Below are 16,493 nucleotides of genomic sequence, written 5' to 3'. Positions count from 1 at the left end.
AAAAATGGTTTAATTGTTTTTTAAATATGTTGATCTTAATTGATTGAAATAATTTAGTACTTTTTAAAATCATAAACCTTATTGTTATACGTTATTATTATTGTGTTTCCATTATAGTCATACATTTACTTTACTTTTATTGATTTTAAATGTATTTTTTTTATTATTATTTCAAGTTTTATTGCATTTTTTTATTTTAAAAGTTTTACTCAAATATATATATATATATATATTAAGATTATTTGTCAGCACTTCTTTTTATACAGTTTTTGTTCAATTATGTTTTAATCCTTTACATTTGAATCATATTTTTTTTCAGATTGTTTTTATTAAATATTTCTCCCACTTTTTTTCGTGAATTTTGCTTTATTTATATTGATTTTAAATGTATTTATTTTATATTTAGTTAATGTGGTTCTTCATTCAATAAAAGTGTCTAAAAAACTCTGGTTCCTCCTCAGGGTCTCACCACGGCTCGGGCCGCGGAGGTTCTGGAGCGGGACGGTCCGAACTCGCTCACCCCTCCCCCCACCACGCCCGAGTGGGTCAAGTTCTGCCGTCAGCTGTTCGGAGGATTCTCCATCCTGCTCTGGATCGGCGCCATCTTGTGCTTCTTCGCGTACAGCATCCAAGTGGCGACGGAGGACGAGCCTGTCAACGACAACGTGAGACAAACTGGCGTCCATTTTTTTTTGACCGTCGAGCGACGTTAGCGTTTGTAGCTGCTAGCATGTTGCTACGACTTACAACTCTTTCTTCAATTATTTAAACATTTGGATGTTTTTTTCACGTTTAAATCATATATTCATATTTACTTTTTTTTTATAGTCAATCATTATTTCAAGTTTACTCTATTTTTATGTTTTAGCTAAAAACAATATTTTGTCTTTTTAATATAATTAATTATTATTATTTACATATAAATTAATTTGTGCTTCTTCATAATCAAGTCAAGTCGTTTTTTCTGCCATTCTTTACTTTTTTTAATCATGTATAAGTTCACATTTATTTTTTATTTTTAGTATTATTAAATAAGTAATTATTATTTATCACCTTTACATTAATTATTGCTTTTTTATATAATCAATAAACAAGTTTGTGCCTATTATTTAATCTTATTTGTTAATGTTTCAATAATTACTTTTCTTGTTTTTACATTTTTTAAATAGTTTATAATTTATTCAATTTACATTTAAACGTTTTTTTTGTTGCTATTTTTCATAGTCAATTTTCAAGTTTGTGTCTAATATTTACTCTTATTTTTACCTTATAAATTTGTTGTTTTCCAATGTTATTTTTTTTTTAAATGTATTATTCTTTTTTACATTTAAATGTATTTGTGCTTTTTTTCATAGTCAATCAAAGGTCAAGTTTGTCTCCACCCACTTATATTTTTATATTTTTAAATTATTATTATTATAACATTTTATTAGTATTTTTTCTAATATAAGTTGTTTTTTTTTTTACTCTGGCAGATCTTTTACTTTTAAGATTATTTTTAATTTTTATTGCCAACTTTTTATGATTAAAGTAGATTTTTTTAAGATCTCTTAATTTTAAAATATTATTATTTATTATTATTCATATAGATTTGTTTTGTTTCTATTTCAGCTCAATCACATTGATTTTTGCAATTTTTTTCATAATAAATAATTGATCAATTTTTAATTCGCCAGATGAAACGATCAGACATCGAGATAAGATAAAAATAGTTATAAAGTCTCAGTTCCGTGTTTCTCCAACTTTCCTCGGAGCTCCAACTTCCAAAACGCTCACAGATTCTGCTCCACGTCTGAACCGCTCGACCTCTCGCCTGTAAATCTCCCGGCGTATCGTGCCGGAACATCCAGGTCACGCTGTGGTAACCTCAATCCCGCGGGAACCGATCGAACCCGCCTGCAGATTAGTGCTGACCGCTGCCGTCGGCTCAGGCCCCCCGCGGACTCGCCGCACTCCGGTCGTCACGTGACACTCCACGCCGTCGTGTGACGACTTTAATCCGCGACGGTTTAATCCGAGATGTAGCTCGAGGCCCCTGAGGGCCACTTCAGAGTGTCCCTCAGATTCCTGCAAGGAATGTACACTTCACTGTCTCCATCTGATGACATCATCAAGCGGGGCCGGTGGTCACGCGTGTCACTGATCTGTGATCTGTGTCTGCAGCTGTACCTGGGCGTCGTACTCGCAGCCGTGGTCATCATCACCGGCTGCTTCTCCTACTTCCAGGAGGCCAAGAGCTCCAGGATCATGGACTCCTTCAAGAAGATGGTGCCGCAGGTGAGTCCAGGACTCGTCTAGAGATTCTCTGAATATAAACACAAATAAAACACAAATAATAATTGAATAAAACATGTACCGATCAACACAAAACCCAATCACTAAACACAGATATATGTAATAAAACAGGAGAAACACAACACTTTCCATTGTTGCTAAACACGACAACAATAAACAATCAGAAAAATATGAAACACAACTACCAATTAAATTAGTAACACAACTAAACAACACATCAACACATCCAGTAACATAGAAATAAGACTCAAGCAGATTATTAAATGCAACAAAAAAAACACAACATTACGAAGCCGCGTTAAAACACAAAAATAAATATGTAAATAAACACAAAACCGAAACAATTAGCTACACATATTATAGAGCTGCTAAACACAACAACATACTCCATGCACTGAACAGGACAGTTGACATAAAAATATGAAAATATAAACACAAATATAAATGACACGAGCAAATGAAACACAGAAGCAGTAAAGAAGAAATGACATGGATAAACATCAAAAATGTATCACACAACAAAAAAAGAAAACACCAAACACAACATGGATTCCTAAAGCAACAAAACACTCGATATTGGTTTGGTCAACTTTAAACACAACCACCAACCAAACACACAACATTGCAAAGCCACATTGAATCACAAAACATAGAAATATGTAATAAAACACAAAAGCTAAACATATTCAAATGAAAGATAAACACATATTTAAAAAACACAACAACAAAATACCAAAATAACCAGGAAATGAACACAACAACGAATTACACACATGTAACAAGTTTAACACAACTACCGATCAACTAATAACACACACTGAACAATAACACTTTTGATCAGTAAACAAAGAAATAAGCAAATGAAAAACACATCTACAAACGAGCTTGAAACAAACAGATGACAAAAAACAAAATAACTGGGATATAAAGAAACAACAACGACATAAAACACAAACTCTAACATGTAAAAGAGTTACACTGCAAAGGACCCTATACTTAAATAAACACAACACAAAATGAAACACTAAAAATAATCAGACACAATTCATAATAACGACACAAAAAGTGTTATTATACCTAGCAAATAAAACAACACAAAACACAACAACGAATTAAATGCAAATGCATTAGCTCATAACACATCAAATACACAACCCGATGCACAAACAAAAATGACAACAACATTTTCATTCTACAACAACAAATAAACACATAGTTCAGCTGGAGAATCCAATGGTTTTTCAAACAAGTGCACAGACCTGCTGACCTCCTGGTTCTCCTCCACGCCTCCAGCAAGCCATCGTGATCCGCGAGGGAGAGAAGCTCCAGATCGAGGCGGAGAACGTGGTCCAGGGAGATCTGGTGGAGATCAAGGGAGGAGATCGAGTCCCTGCCGACCTGAGGATCATCTCCTCCAGCGGCTGCAAGGTCTGAGCGGATCTTTGGTTCCTCGTTAGCATGTTAGCTTCATTTGTTTTGATACCAAAATAAGTCCAAACATCAGCTTTAAAAGCTGCTGTAGTCGGCTGTATCCTCTGGTCCTCAGTCGTTACTGGGATATCACAGGATTTCATTGTTAATGTTAAAGACTGCTTCTAGCGGCCGTAAGTGTAATTGCAACACAATAATTGATATCATTGAATTTCGATACAGTATCTTTAGAAAAAATATTGCGATAAATTAGTTTATCTATTTCTAGCACCTTAGCTAACTGTTTTCACTGCAAAGTAATTGTATCCTTTATTTTGACTTTTAATTTAAATTAAGCTTCAGGAATATCTTAACTGACTCCAAAGTAGCACGACCGCTACGTTAGCATCATATTATTTGAAATTGTTTGTCACTCAGAATAGTTTTTGAAGGTTCGTCTGCTAATTAAAGTACACAACATTATTAGTTTGTTGTACAATTTACAGCTGTTACTCTTGATATGTTTTTTTTAATTTTCTTTTTGAGATCCATTAAACTCTGTTGAATTCGATACAGAAATATTAAATATTAAAAAATTGCGATACATTTCTCACACCCCTATTAGTACAGAAGCTAACTATTTAGCAACTTTTCAAAGCAAATGTTTTCTTTGTTTTTACTTTGAATTTGAACTTTAGCTTCGGGAATATTTTGAACTGACTCTAAAGTAGCACGTCCGCTACGTTAGCATCACATTTTTTTGAATTTTTTTCGTCAGCTAATTCAAGTATTCAATTTCGTTAGCATGCTAAACATTTAGCAGAACAACTCTTTTTTAATATGTTTTTAAATTTTGAACTCGATTCATGCCATAATATTTCTATTTTGTAATGTGAAAAAAATGTTGCTATAAATCGTATATTTTTCTCACCCCCCTATTTAGCACAATGCTAACGGTTTCAGAAAATTTGTAACGCAAATGATTCCTTTATTTTGACTTTAAATTTAAACTTAAGCTTATGGAATATCTTATCTTTTGTGTTATCTCTGGATTAAGGTGACCCGGAGGCCCGAATACAAATTTGTTTGTGGTATCCTTTGACCCAGAGACAACAAAAGGGATACCACAAACACATTTGTTTCCAGGCCTTCGGGTCACCGTGACCCAGAGATAACAAGTAAGTAAGTAAGTAATATTTATTTATATAGCGCTTTTCCAGACCAGGGTCACAAATCGCTTAAACAATCAAAACAATATTCAATAAAATATATACTTTAAAGGTCAAGATAACACTGAGAACATGTAGCTAACTATTTAGCAACTTTTCAAAGCAAATGTTTTCTTCGTTTTTACTTTGAATTTGAACTTTAGCTTCAGGAATATTTTGAACTGACTCTAATGTAGCACGTCCGCTACGTTAGCATCATATTATTTAAACATTTTTTTCACTCAGAAACATTTGCTAGCTAATTCAATTATTTAACTTCGTTGGCATTGTTAGCTTCGTTAGCATCTTTAGCATGTTAAAAAAAATTAGTTTGTTGTTGTTGTCATTTTAGTGTGTTATTGTGTGTCGATGATGGACATGTTGAGTAAAAGTCATGGCGGCTCCGCAGGTGGACAACTCGTCTCTGACCGGCGAGTCGGAGCCGCAGACGCGCTCGCCTGAGTTCACCAACGACAATCCGCTGGAGACGCGAAACATCTGCTTCTTCTCCACCAACTGTGTCGAGGGTCAGTAGTTCACGTCTGGTTGTCGCCCGCGAGGGTCGAGTGTCGCCGAACCATCTGGACGCCAGCGAGCGCGACATTATGGAGACGATTTTATCCACCTGTCCGTTTGTGTGCGTCAGTGTGCGTTTGTGTCCGTCAGTGTGCGTTTGTGTCCGTCAGTGTGCGTTTGTGTCCGTTTGTGTCCGTCAGTGTGCGTTTGTGTCCGTCAGTGTGCGTTTGTGTCCGTCAGTGTGCGTTTGTGTCCGTTTGTGTCCGTCAGTGTGCGTTTGTGTCCGTCAGTGTGCGTTTGTGTCCGTTTGTGTCCGTCAGTGTGCGTTTGTGTCCGTTTGTGTCCGTCAGTGTGCGTTTGTGTCCGTCAGTGTGCGTTTGTGTCCGTTTGTGTCCGTTTGTGTCCGTCAGTGTGCGTTTGTGTCCGTCAGTGTGCGTTTGTGTCCGTTTGTGTCCGTTTGTGTCCGTTTGTGTCCGTTTGTGTGCGTCAGTGTGCGTTTGTGTGCGTCAGTGTGCGTTTGTGTCCGTTTGTGTCCGTTTGTGTCTGTCAGTGTCCGTTTGTGTCCGTTTGTGTCCGTTTGTGTCCGTTTGTGTCCGTCAGTGTGCGTTTGTGTCCGTTTGTGTCCGTCAGTGTGCGTTTGTGTCCGTTTGTGTCCGTTTGTGTCCGTTTGTGTCCGTCAGTGTGCGTTTGTGTCCGTCAGTGTGCGTTTGTGTCCGTTTGTGTCCGTTTGTGTCCGTTTGTGTCCGTTTGTGTGCGTCAGTGTGCGTTTGTGTGCGTCAGTGTGCGTTTGTGTCCGTTTGTGTCCGTTTGTGTCTGTCAGTGTGCGTTTGTGTCCGTTTGTGTCCGTTTGTGTCCGTTTGTGTCCGTTTGTGTCCGTCAGTGTGCGTTTGTGTCCGTTTGTGTCCGTCAGTGTGCGTTTGTGTCCGTTTGTGTGCGTTTGTGTCCGTTTGTGTGCGTCAGTGTGCGTTTGTGTCCGTTTGTGTCCGTTTGTGTCCGTTTGTGTGCGTTTGTGTGCGTTTGTGTCCGTCAGTGTGCGTTTGTGTCCGTTTGTGTCCGTCAGTGTGTGTTTGTGTCCGTCAGTGTGCGTTTGTGTGCGTTTGTGTCCGTTTGTGTCCGTTTGTGTCCGTTTGTGTGCGTTTGTGTCCGTCAGTGTGCGTTTGTGTCCGTCTGTGTCCGTTTGTGTCCGTTTGTGTGCGTTTGTGTCCGTCAGTGTGCGTTTGTGTCCGTCAGCGTGCGTTTGTGTCCGTTTGTGTCCGTTTGTGTCCGTCAGTGTGTGTTTGTGTCCGTTTGTGTCCGTCAGTGTGCGTTTGTGTCCGTCAGTGTGCGTTTGTGTCCGTTTGTGTCCGTTTGTGTCCGTTTGTGTCCGTCAGTGTGCGTTTGTGTCCGTTTGTGTCCGTTTGTGTCCGTTTGTGTCCGTTTGTGTGCGTTTGTGTCCGTCAGAGTGCGTTTGTGTCCGTTTGTATCCGTCAGTGTGTGTTTGTGTCCGTTTGTGTCCGTCAGTGTGCGTTTGTGTCCGTTTGTGTCCGTTTGTGTCCGTTTGTGTGCGTTTGTGTCCGTCAGTGTGCGTTTGTGTCCGTTTGTGTCCGTTTGTGTCCGTTTGTGTCCGTTTGTGTGCGTTTGTGTCCGTCAGTGTGCGTTTGTGTCCGTTTGTGTCCGTTTGTGTCCGTCAGTGTGTGTTTGTGTCCGTTTGTGTCCCTCAGTGTATGTTTGTGTCCGTTTGTGTCCGTTTGTGTCCGTCAGTGTGCGTTTGTGTCCGTCAGTGTGCGTTTGTGTCCGTTTGTGTCCGTTTGTGTCCGTCAGTGTGCGTTTGTGTCCGTCAGTGTGCGTTTGTGTCCGTTTGTGTCCGTCAGTGTGCGTTTGTGTCCGTCAGTGTGCGTTTGTGTCCGTTTGTGTCCGTCAGTGTGCGTTTGTGTCCGTCAGTGTGCGTTTGTGTCCGTTTGTGTCCGTCAGTGTGCGTTTGTGTCCGTTTGTGTACGTTTGTGTCCGTTTGTGTCCGTTTGTGTCCGTCAGTGTGCGTTTGTGTCCGTTTGTGTCCGTTTGTGTCCGTTTGTGTGCGTTTGTGTCCGTCAGTGTGCGTTTGTGTCCGTTTGTGTCCGTTTGTGTCCGTCAGTGTGTGTTTGTGTCCGTTTGTGTCCGTCAGTGTGTGTTTGTGTCCGTTTGTGTCCGTCAGTGTGCGTTTGTGTCCGTCAGTGTGCGTTTGTGTCCGTTTGTGTCCGTTTGTGTCCGTCAGTGTGCGTTTGTGTCCGTCAGTGTGCGTTTGTGTCCGTTTGTGTCCGTCAGTGTGCGTTTGTGTCCGTTTGTGTCCGTTTGTGTCCGTCAGTGTGCGTTTGTGTCCATTTGTGTCCGTCAGTGTGCGTTGAGTTGTGTTAACTCTTGTGTTTTGGCCTTAGATGTTTGTATTTGTGTTCTTGTTTACTAGTGTGTCGTTGTGTTTGTCATTAGTGTCGTGTTTCAAAATGTTGTCGATTTTGTCTAATACTTTGTGTTTCATGTTTTTATTAGATTTGTGTTGCGTTAACAGAGTTGTTGTGTTGACCTATTTGTTATTGTGAGGTGATTTTTGTGTTTGTTTATTCATTGTTTGTTGTGTTTTATATTTCCATTTTTCGTATAAAACATGTTGTCGAATCTTCTTTGTACTTTGTGTTAGATAATGTTTTTATTAGATTTGTGTTGCGTCAACAGATTTGTTGTGTCGAGCTATTTGTTATTGTGAGGCGACTTTTGTGTTTATTCATTTTATTGTTTGTTTTGTTTCATGATTCGATGTTTTGAATAAAACGTGTTGTCGAATCTTTTTCATACTTTGTGTTACATAATGTTTTTATAAATATTTGTGTTGTGTCAACAGAGGCGTTTTCTTGAGCTATTTGTTATTGTGAGGCGACTTTTGTGTTTGTTAATTAATTCCTGTTGTGTTTCATATTTTGATGTTTTGTATAAAACGTGTTGTCGAATCTTTTTCGTGCTTCATAATGTTTTCATTAGATTTGTGTTGCGTCAACAGAGTTGTTGTGTCGAGCTTTTTGTCACCGGAGGCGGTTTTTGTGTTTATTAATTCATTGTTTGTTGTGTTTCATAATTCAATGTTTTGTATAAAACATGTTGTCGAATCTTATTCGTACTTTGTGTTACATCATTTTTTGATCATATTTGTGTTGTGTCAACAGATTTGTCGTGTTGAGCCATTTGTTATTGTGAGGCGATTTTTGTGTTTATGAATTCATTGTTTGTTGTGTTTCATATTTCCATGTTTTTATATAAAACGTGTTGTTAAATGTTTTTCGTACTTTGTGTTACATAATGTTTTTATTAGATTTGTGTTGCGTCAACAGAGTTGTTGTGTCGAGCTAGTTGTTATTGTGAGTTGATTTTTGTGTTTATTAATTTTATTGTTGTGTTTCATATTTCTATGTTTTTTTTAAAACGTGTTGTCGAATCTTATTCGTACCTTGTGTTACATAATGTTTTTATTAGATTTGTGTTGCGTCAAAAGAGTTGTTGTGTCGAGCTATTTGTTATTGTGAGTTGATTTTTGTGTTTATTAATTTTATTGTTGTGTTTCATATTTCGATGTTTTGTATAAAAATGTGTTGTCGAGTCTTTTTCGTACTTCATAATGTTTTTATTAGATTTGTGTTGCGTCAACAGAGTTGTTGTGTTGAGCTATTTGTTACCGGAGGCGATTTTTGTGTTTATTAATTCATTGTTTTTTTTTTTTCATAATTCAATGTTTTGTATAAAAACGTGTTGTCAAATCTTTTTCGTACTTTGTGTTACATAATGTTTTTATTAGATTTGTGTTGCGTCAACAGATTTGTTGTGTCGAGCTATTTGTTATTGTGAGGCGATTTTTGTGTTTATTAATTTTTTTGTTTGTTGTGTTTCATATTTCGACGTTTTTTTTAAAACGTGTTGTCGAATCTTATTCGTACCTTGTGTTACATAATATTTGATCAGATTTGTGTTGCGTCAAAAGAGTTGTTGTGTCGAGCTATTTGTTAATGTGAGATGATTTTTGTGTTTATTCATTTTATTGTTGTGTTTCATATTTCGATGTTTCGTATAAAAATGTGTTGTCAAATCTTTTTCATACTTTGTGTTACATAATGTTTTTATAAATATTTGTGTTGTGTCAACAGAGGCGTTTTCTTGAGCTATTTGTTATTGTGAGGCGACTTTTGTGTTTGTTAATTAATTCCTGTTGTGTTTCATATTTTGATGTTTTGTATAAAACGTGTTGTCGAGTCTTTTTCGTACTTCATAATGTTTTTATTCGATTTGTGTTGCGTCAACAGAGTTGTTGTGTCGAGCTTTTTGTCACCGGAGGCGGTTTTTGTGTTTATTAATTCATTGTTTGTTGTGTTTCATAATACAATGTTTTGTATAAAACATGTTGTCGAATCTTATTCGTACTTTGTGTTACATAATTTTTTGATCATATTTGTGTTGTGTCAACAGATTTGTCGTGTTGAGCTATTTGTTATTATGAGGCGATGTTAGTGTTTATGAATTCATTGTTTGTTGTGTTTCATATTTCCATGTTTTTATATAAAACGTGTTGTTAAATGTTTTTCGTACTTTGTGTTACATAATGTTTTTATTAGATTTGTGTTGTGTCAACAGATTTTTTGTGTCGAGCTAACTGTCATTGTGAGGCGATTTTTGTGTTTATTTATTGTTTGTTGTGTTTCATATTTCAATGTTTTGTATAAAAACGTGTTGTCAAATCTTTTTCGTACTTTGTGTTACATAATTTTTTTATTAGATTTGTGTTGCGTCAACAGATTTGTTGTGTCGAGCTATTTGTTATTGTGAGGCGATTTTTGTGTTTATTAATTCATTTTTTTGTTGTGTTTTACATTTCCATGTTTTTATGTAAAACGTTTTGTCGAGTCTTTCTCGTACTTTGTGTTACATAAGTTTTTTATTAGATTTGTGTTGCATCAACAGAGTTGTTGTGTTGAGCTATTTGTTATTGTGTTTATTAATTTTATTGTTTGTTTTGTTTCATAATTCGATGTTTTGTATAAAACGTGTTGTCGAATCTTTTTCGTGCTTCATAATGTTTCTATTAGATTTGTGTTGCGTCAACAGAGTTGTCGTGTCGAGCTATTTGTTACCGGAGGCTAGTTTTGTGTTTATTAACTAATTGTTTGTTGTGTTTCATATTTCAATGATTTGTATAGACGTCGATGTTCAGATGTTTTCGTTCAAACTACAAAAACACAAAAACACTTTCTTGGATGTGGTTCTCGACGCGTTTATTCCCGCGGCGCTGAAACGACCGCTAACTTTTTTTCCCAATCTGGTTCCCGCCTCAGGCACGGCTCGAGGCATCGTCATCGCCACGGGGGACCGGACCGTGATGGGTCGCATCGCCACGCTGGCGTCCGAGCTGGAGGTGCGCCGGACGCCCATCAACATCGAGATCGAGCACTTCATCCACCTGATCACGGGCGTGGCCGTCTTCCTCGGCGTGTCCTTCTTCATCCTGTCGCTCATCCTGGGCTACACCTGGCTGGAGGCCGTCATCTTCCTCATCGGCATCATCGTGGCCAACGTGCCCGAGGGTCTGCTGGCCACCGTCACCGTGAGTTCTGTCGCAATCCACCTAGCTTTACTGCACCTTCCTTGTAAAATGTCACTAACTCCTCAGTAGACTTTGCTCCTTAGAGACACTTTCCCACTAGTGGTCATGTTCAGTAGTGCAGTCAAACTTGGGTCATAAGTTAATCAAAAACAGTGTAACAGTGTAAACAGATGAAATCCCGTGAGACGACTGAGGACGAGAGGATACAGTCGTTTTAAAGCCGATGTTTGGACATATTTTGGTTTTAAAAAAACAAATGAAAGCAGTTACGACTGAGGACGAGAGGATACAGTCGCTTTAAAGCCGATGTTTGGACATATTTTGGTTAGAAAACAAATGAAAGCAGTTACGACTGAGGACGAGAGGATACAGTCGTTTTTAAAGCCGATGTTTGGACATATTTTTGTTTTTAAAAAACAAATGAAAGCAGTTACGACTGAGGACGAGAGGATACAGTCGTTTTAAAGCCGATGTTTGGACATATTTTGGTTTGAAAACAAATGAAAGCAGTTACGACTGAGGACGAGAGGATACAGTCGTTTTAAAGCCGATGTTTGGACATATTTTGGTTTGAAAACAAATGAAAGCAGTTACGACTGAGGACGAGAGGATACAGTCGTTTTAAAGCCGATGTTTGGACATATTTTGGTTTTAAAAAAACAAATGAAAGCAGTTACGACTGAGGACGAGAGGATACAGTCGTTTTAAAGCCAATGTTTGGACATATTTTGGTTTGAAAACAAATGAAAGCAGTTACGACTGAGGACGAGAGGATACAGTTGTTTCAAAGTCGATGTTTGGACATATTTTGGTTTTAAAAACAAATGAAAGCAGTAACGACTGAGGACGAGAGGATACAGTTGTTTTAAAGCCGATGTTTGGTTATATTTTGGTTAGAAAACAAATGAAAGCAGTTACGACTGAGGACGAAAGGATACAGTCGTTTTTAAAGCCGATGTTTGGACATATTTTTGTTTTAAAAAAACAAATGAAAGCAGTTACGACTGAGGACGAGAGGATACAGTCGTTTTAAAGCCGATGTTTGGACATATTTTGGTTTGAAAATAAATGAAAGCAGTTACGACTGAGGACGAGAGGATACAGTCTTTTTAAAGCCGATCTTTGGACATATTTTGGTTTGAAAACAAATGAAAGCAGTTACGACTGAGGACGAGAGGATACAGTCGTTTCAAAGCCGATGTTTGGACATATTTTGGTTTGAAAACAAATGAAAGCAGTTACGACTGAGGACGAGAGGATACAGTCGTTTCAAAGCCGATGTTTGGACATATTTTAGTTTGAAAACAAATGAAAGCAGTTACAACTGAGGACGAGAGGATACAGTCGTTTCAAAGCCGATGTTTGGACATATTTTGGTTTGAAAACAAATGAAAGCAGTAACGACTGAGGACGAGAGGATACAGTCGTTTTAAAGCCGATGTTTGGACATGTTTTAGTTTGAAAACAAATGAAAGCAGTTACGACTGAGGACGAGAGGATACAGTCGCTTTAAAGCCGATGTTTGGACATATTTTGGTTTGAAAACAAATGAAAGCAGTTACGACTGAGGACGAGAGGATACAGTTGTTTCAAAGTCGATGTTTGGACATATTTTGGTTTTAAAAACAAATGAAAGCAGTTACGACTGAGGACGAGAGGATACAGTCGTTTTAAAGCCGATGTTTGGACATATTTTAGTTTGAAAACAAATTAAAGCAGTTACGACTGAGGACGAGAGGATACAGTCGTTTTAAAGCCGATGTTTGGACATATTTTAGTTTGAAAACAAATGAAAGCAGTTACGACTGAGGACGAGAGGATACAGTCGTTTTAAAGCCGATGTTTGGACATATTTTAGTTTGAAAACAAATGAAAGCAGTTACGACTGAGGACCAGAGGATACAGTCGTTTTTAAAGCCGATGTTTGGACATATTTTTGTTTTAAAAAAACAAATGAAAGCAGTTACGACTGAGGACGAGAGGATACAGTCGTTTTAAAGCCGATGTTTGGACATATTTTGGTTTGAAAATAAATGAAAGCAGTTACGACTGAGGACGAGAGGATACAGTCGTTTTAAAGCCGATGTTTGGACATATTTTGGTTTGAAAACAAATGAAAGCAGTTACGACTGAGGACGAGAGGATACAGTCGTTTCAAAGCCGATGTTTGGACATATTTTGGTTTGAAAACAAATGAAAGCAGTTACGACTGAGGACGAGAGGATACAGTTGTTTCAAAGTCGATGTTTGGACATATTTTGGTTTTAAAAACAAATGAAAGCAGTTACGACTGAGGACGAGAGGATACAGTCGTTTTAAAGCCGATGTTTGGACATATTTTAGTTTGAAAACAAATTAAAGCAGTTACGACTGAGGACGAGAGGATACAGTCGTTTTAAAGCCGATGTTTGGACATATTTTAGTTTGAAAACAAATGAAAGCAGTTACGACTGAGGACGAGAGGATACAGTCGTTTTAAAGCCGATGTTTGGACATATTTTAGTTTGAAAACAAATGAAAGCAGTTACGACTGAGGACGAGAGGATACAGTCGTTTTAAAGCCGATGTTTGGACATATTTTAGTTTGAAAACAAATGAAAGCAGTTACGACTGAGGACGAGAGGTTACAGTCGTTTTTAAAGCCGATGTTTGGGCATATTTTGGTTTTAAAAACAAATGAAAGCAGTGACGACTCCGTCAAGAGTCAAGTGTGTAATAGAAAGATAAGTGTGTTTGTCTGCGTCCAAGTTTGTGTTTCTGCAAATGGGTTGTTTTTTTTTGTGCAGGTGTGTGTCTGATTCAAGTGTGTCCATTGTGTTAATGCATTTTGTAGACGTGTATGTGTGTATCGGCTTGTGTATTCACCGGTGGTCTGACATATGAGCGATTGTGCGCTCGCATGGTTCGACAACAATGTGTGTGTGTTTGTGTGTGTGTAGGGTTATCGGCGACGACAAGTGTGCGTGTGCGCGGCGGCTGTGTGTGTATTTATAGGCGAACATGTGTGCGTGTCAAGTTTTCCCGACGTGAATAAATGTGGTCCAGGTTGTCGTATCTCGCCGCATGAATTGTGCGTATTCATGGAATTTTCATGTCCCTGTGCACCTGCTATCTACACACACACAGACACACACACACACAGACACACACACCTACACACATGTTTGCACCACACATGATTTCCCCTGCACAAACCCTTGAATGCACCGTTGCATTTGACTAACAATCACTCATTCTTGCTCCCTCCTCCTCCCTCCCTCTCTCTCCCCCGTCCTCACCCTTCCTCACCCGTCCTCACCCGTCCTCACCCCTTCCTCCCCCAGGTGTGTCTGACTCTCACTGCCAAGCGAATGGCCAAGAAGAACTGCCTGGTGAAGAACCTGGAGGCCGTGGAGACCCTGGGCTCCACCTCCACCATCTGCTCCGACAAGACGGGCACGCTGACCCAGAACCGCATGACGGTGGCCCACATGTGGTTCGACAACCAGATCCACGAGGCGGACACGTCCGAGGACCAGTCCGGTGAGAGAGGGATGGAGGGTGTGACGTCACACACACACTAACCCACACACACACACACACACACCCCCCGCTGAAACTCATCTGCTCAGTTTTCACGCTGCAGAGTCCTGACACCCGGATTAATTGAGTGGCGGTGTAAGGGGGGGCGAGGGTAGGGGGGCGGGGGGTTCTGCCGTGGCCCCCTCGGCTACAAACATGTGGATCTGCTGCAGCAGAACCAAAGGACCAATCAAATCCACCTCCAGTTCAGAACCTGCCTGCAGTCCAGGAGGGAAGATCTGTTGCTGCTGGAAACAGTAGATTTTAAAAATAGTTTAATGAACCGTATTATCTTTAGACTTCCTTTAATATTTGTGTATAAATACTCGTCGTGTACTAGAACATGTGTTGAATAAGTACATCAAATAAAAAATATTGAATTTATTCCAAGTTACGATAATTTCTAAATGTAAATATTCACCAATTTATATCAGTTTACATTTAATAATTGTAAATATCATCATTTATTTTTTAAGATTTAATATTATAACTAACATTATTTAAAGTATTTAATTCTTTCTTTTTTTTATAAAGTATTTCTCCTAATTTAACGAAATATACAATTACATTTTATTTTTAAAAACTGAATTTACTTATTTTTATTGTTTTGTAAAAGTACTCTTAACCTAATAGTTTAATTAATTTAATTTACTTTTTATTTTTAACTTTGACTTTTTAAATATTTGTACTTCCTTTTCATATTTGTGTTTGTTTATAAGTACTCGTCGTGCACTAGAACATGTGTCGAATAAATAAATAAAATAAAAAATATTGAATTTATTCCAAGTTAAGATCATTTCTCAATGTAAATATTCACCAATTTATATCAGTTTCAATTTAATAATTGAAAAATATCATCATTTCTTTTTCAAATGATTTAATATTATAACTAACATTATTTAAAGTATTTACTTTTTTATTTTTAGTAGTATTTCTCCTAATTTAACGACGTATACAACTAAATTTTATTTTTAAAATACTGAATCTACTTATTTTAATTGTTTTGTAAAAGTACTCTTAACCTAATCGTTTAATTAATTTAATTTACTTTTTATTTTTAACTTTGACTTCTTAAATACTTTTACTTCCTTTTCATATTTGTTTTTGTTTATAAATACTCGTCGTGCAGTAGAACATGTGTAGAATAAATACGTCAAATAAAAAATATTGAATTTATTCCCAGTTACGATAATTTCTAAATGTAAATATTCACTGATTTATATCAGTTTACATTTACTAATTGTAATATAATTTCTTTCTAAATGATTTAATATTATAACTAACAGTATCTAAAGTATTTACTTCTTTATTTTTAGAGTTTTTCTCCTAATTTAACGACACATAAAATTACATTTTATTTTTAAAATACTGAATTGACTTATTTTAATTGTTTTGTAAAAGTACTCTTAACCTAATAGTTCAATTAATTTAATATACTTTTTATTTTTTATTTTTGAATACTTTAACTTCCTTTTCATATTCGTGTTTGTTTATAAATACTCGTCGTGCAGTAGAAGTCACAGCAATATTGAATTGATAGAAACAGGTTCAGATCATTAACGAGAATAAAGTTATAAGAGTTGAAACATGAAGACTTGAGACTCCCTGTGAACGAAGGTCGCTGCAGGTCAAGAGAATCTTTGAGTTTTCGCTCGAGAGTCTTTTCGAGTCCAAGATATAAAACCGTCTCTCCTTCTGACTCAGGGACCGGCTTCGACAAGAGTTCCGACACCTGGTCCGCCTTGTCCCGGGTCGCCGGGCTCTGCAACCGGGCCGACTTCCGGGCCGGACAGGACCACCTGCCCATCCTCATGGTACGGTTTCACTTCCTGTGTCTGGAATGGTTTTTGAGTCATAAATAACGACTCGGTAAAAAATGATTCACAGAAGAAAACAGAGAGAGTTGCTCC

At 37.7% G+C, this 16,493-nt stretch overlaps 1 protein-coding gene across 1 annotated transcript in view; it reads left to right on the top strand.

Moving 5' to 3' along the window:
• The window catches only part of atp1a2a (ATPase Na+/K+ transporting subunit alpha 2a), a 49,607-nt gene that overhangs the window by 4,537 nt on the left and 28,577 nt on the right, over positions 1–16,493 (top strand). Inside the window, exons 4-10 of the mRNA XM_087810284.1 lie at positions 462–665; positions 2,164–2,277; positions 3,589–3,723; positions 5,323–5,440; positions 10,754–11,022; positions 14,346–14,544; positions 16,288–16,397. Of these exons, the coding sequence (XP_087666410.1) occupies positions 462–665; positions 2,164–2,277; positions 3,589–3,723; positions 5,323–5,440; positions 10,754–11,022; positions 14,346–14,544; positions 16,288–16,397 (1,149 nt within the window). The remainder of the gene's footprint in view (positions 1–461; positions 666–2,163; positions 2,278–3,588; positions 3,724–5,322; positions 5,441–10,753; positions 11,023–14,345; positions 14,545–16,287; positions 16,398–16,493) is intronic.

This window comes from Callionymus lyra, chromosome 16 (assembly GCF_982586985.1).
Source record: "Callionymus lyra chromosome 16, fCalLyr1.hap1.1, whole genome shotgun sequence".
Classification (NCBI taxonomy): domain Eukaryota; kingdom Metazoa; phylum Chordata; class Actinopteri; order Syngnathiformes; family Callionymidae; genus Callionymus; species Callionymus lyra.
The sequence above is the reverse complement of the archived record's forward strand: the minus strand, read 5'-3'. Positions and strand labels throughout refer to the sequence as shown.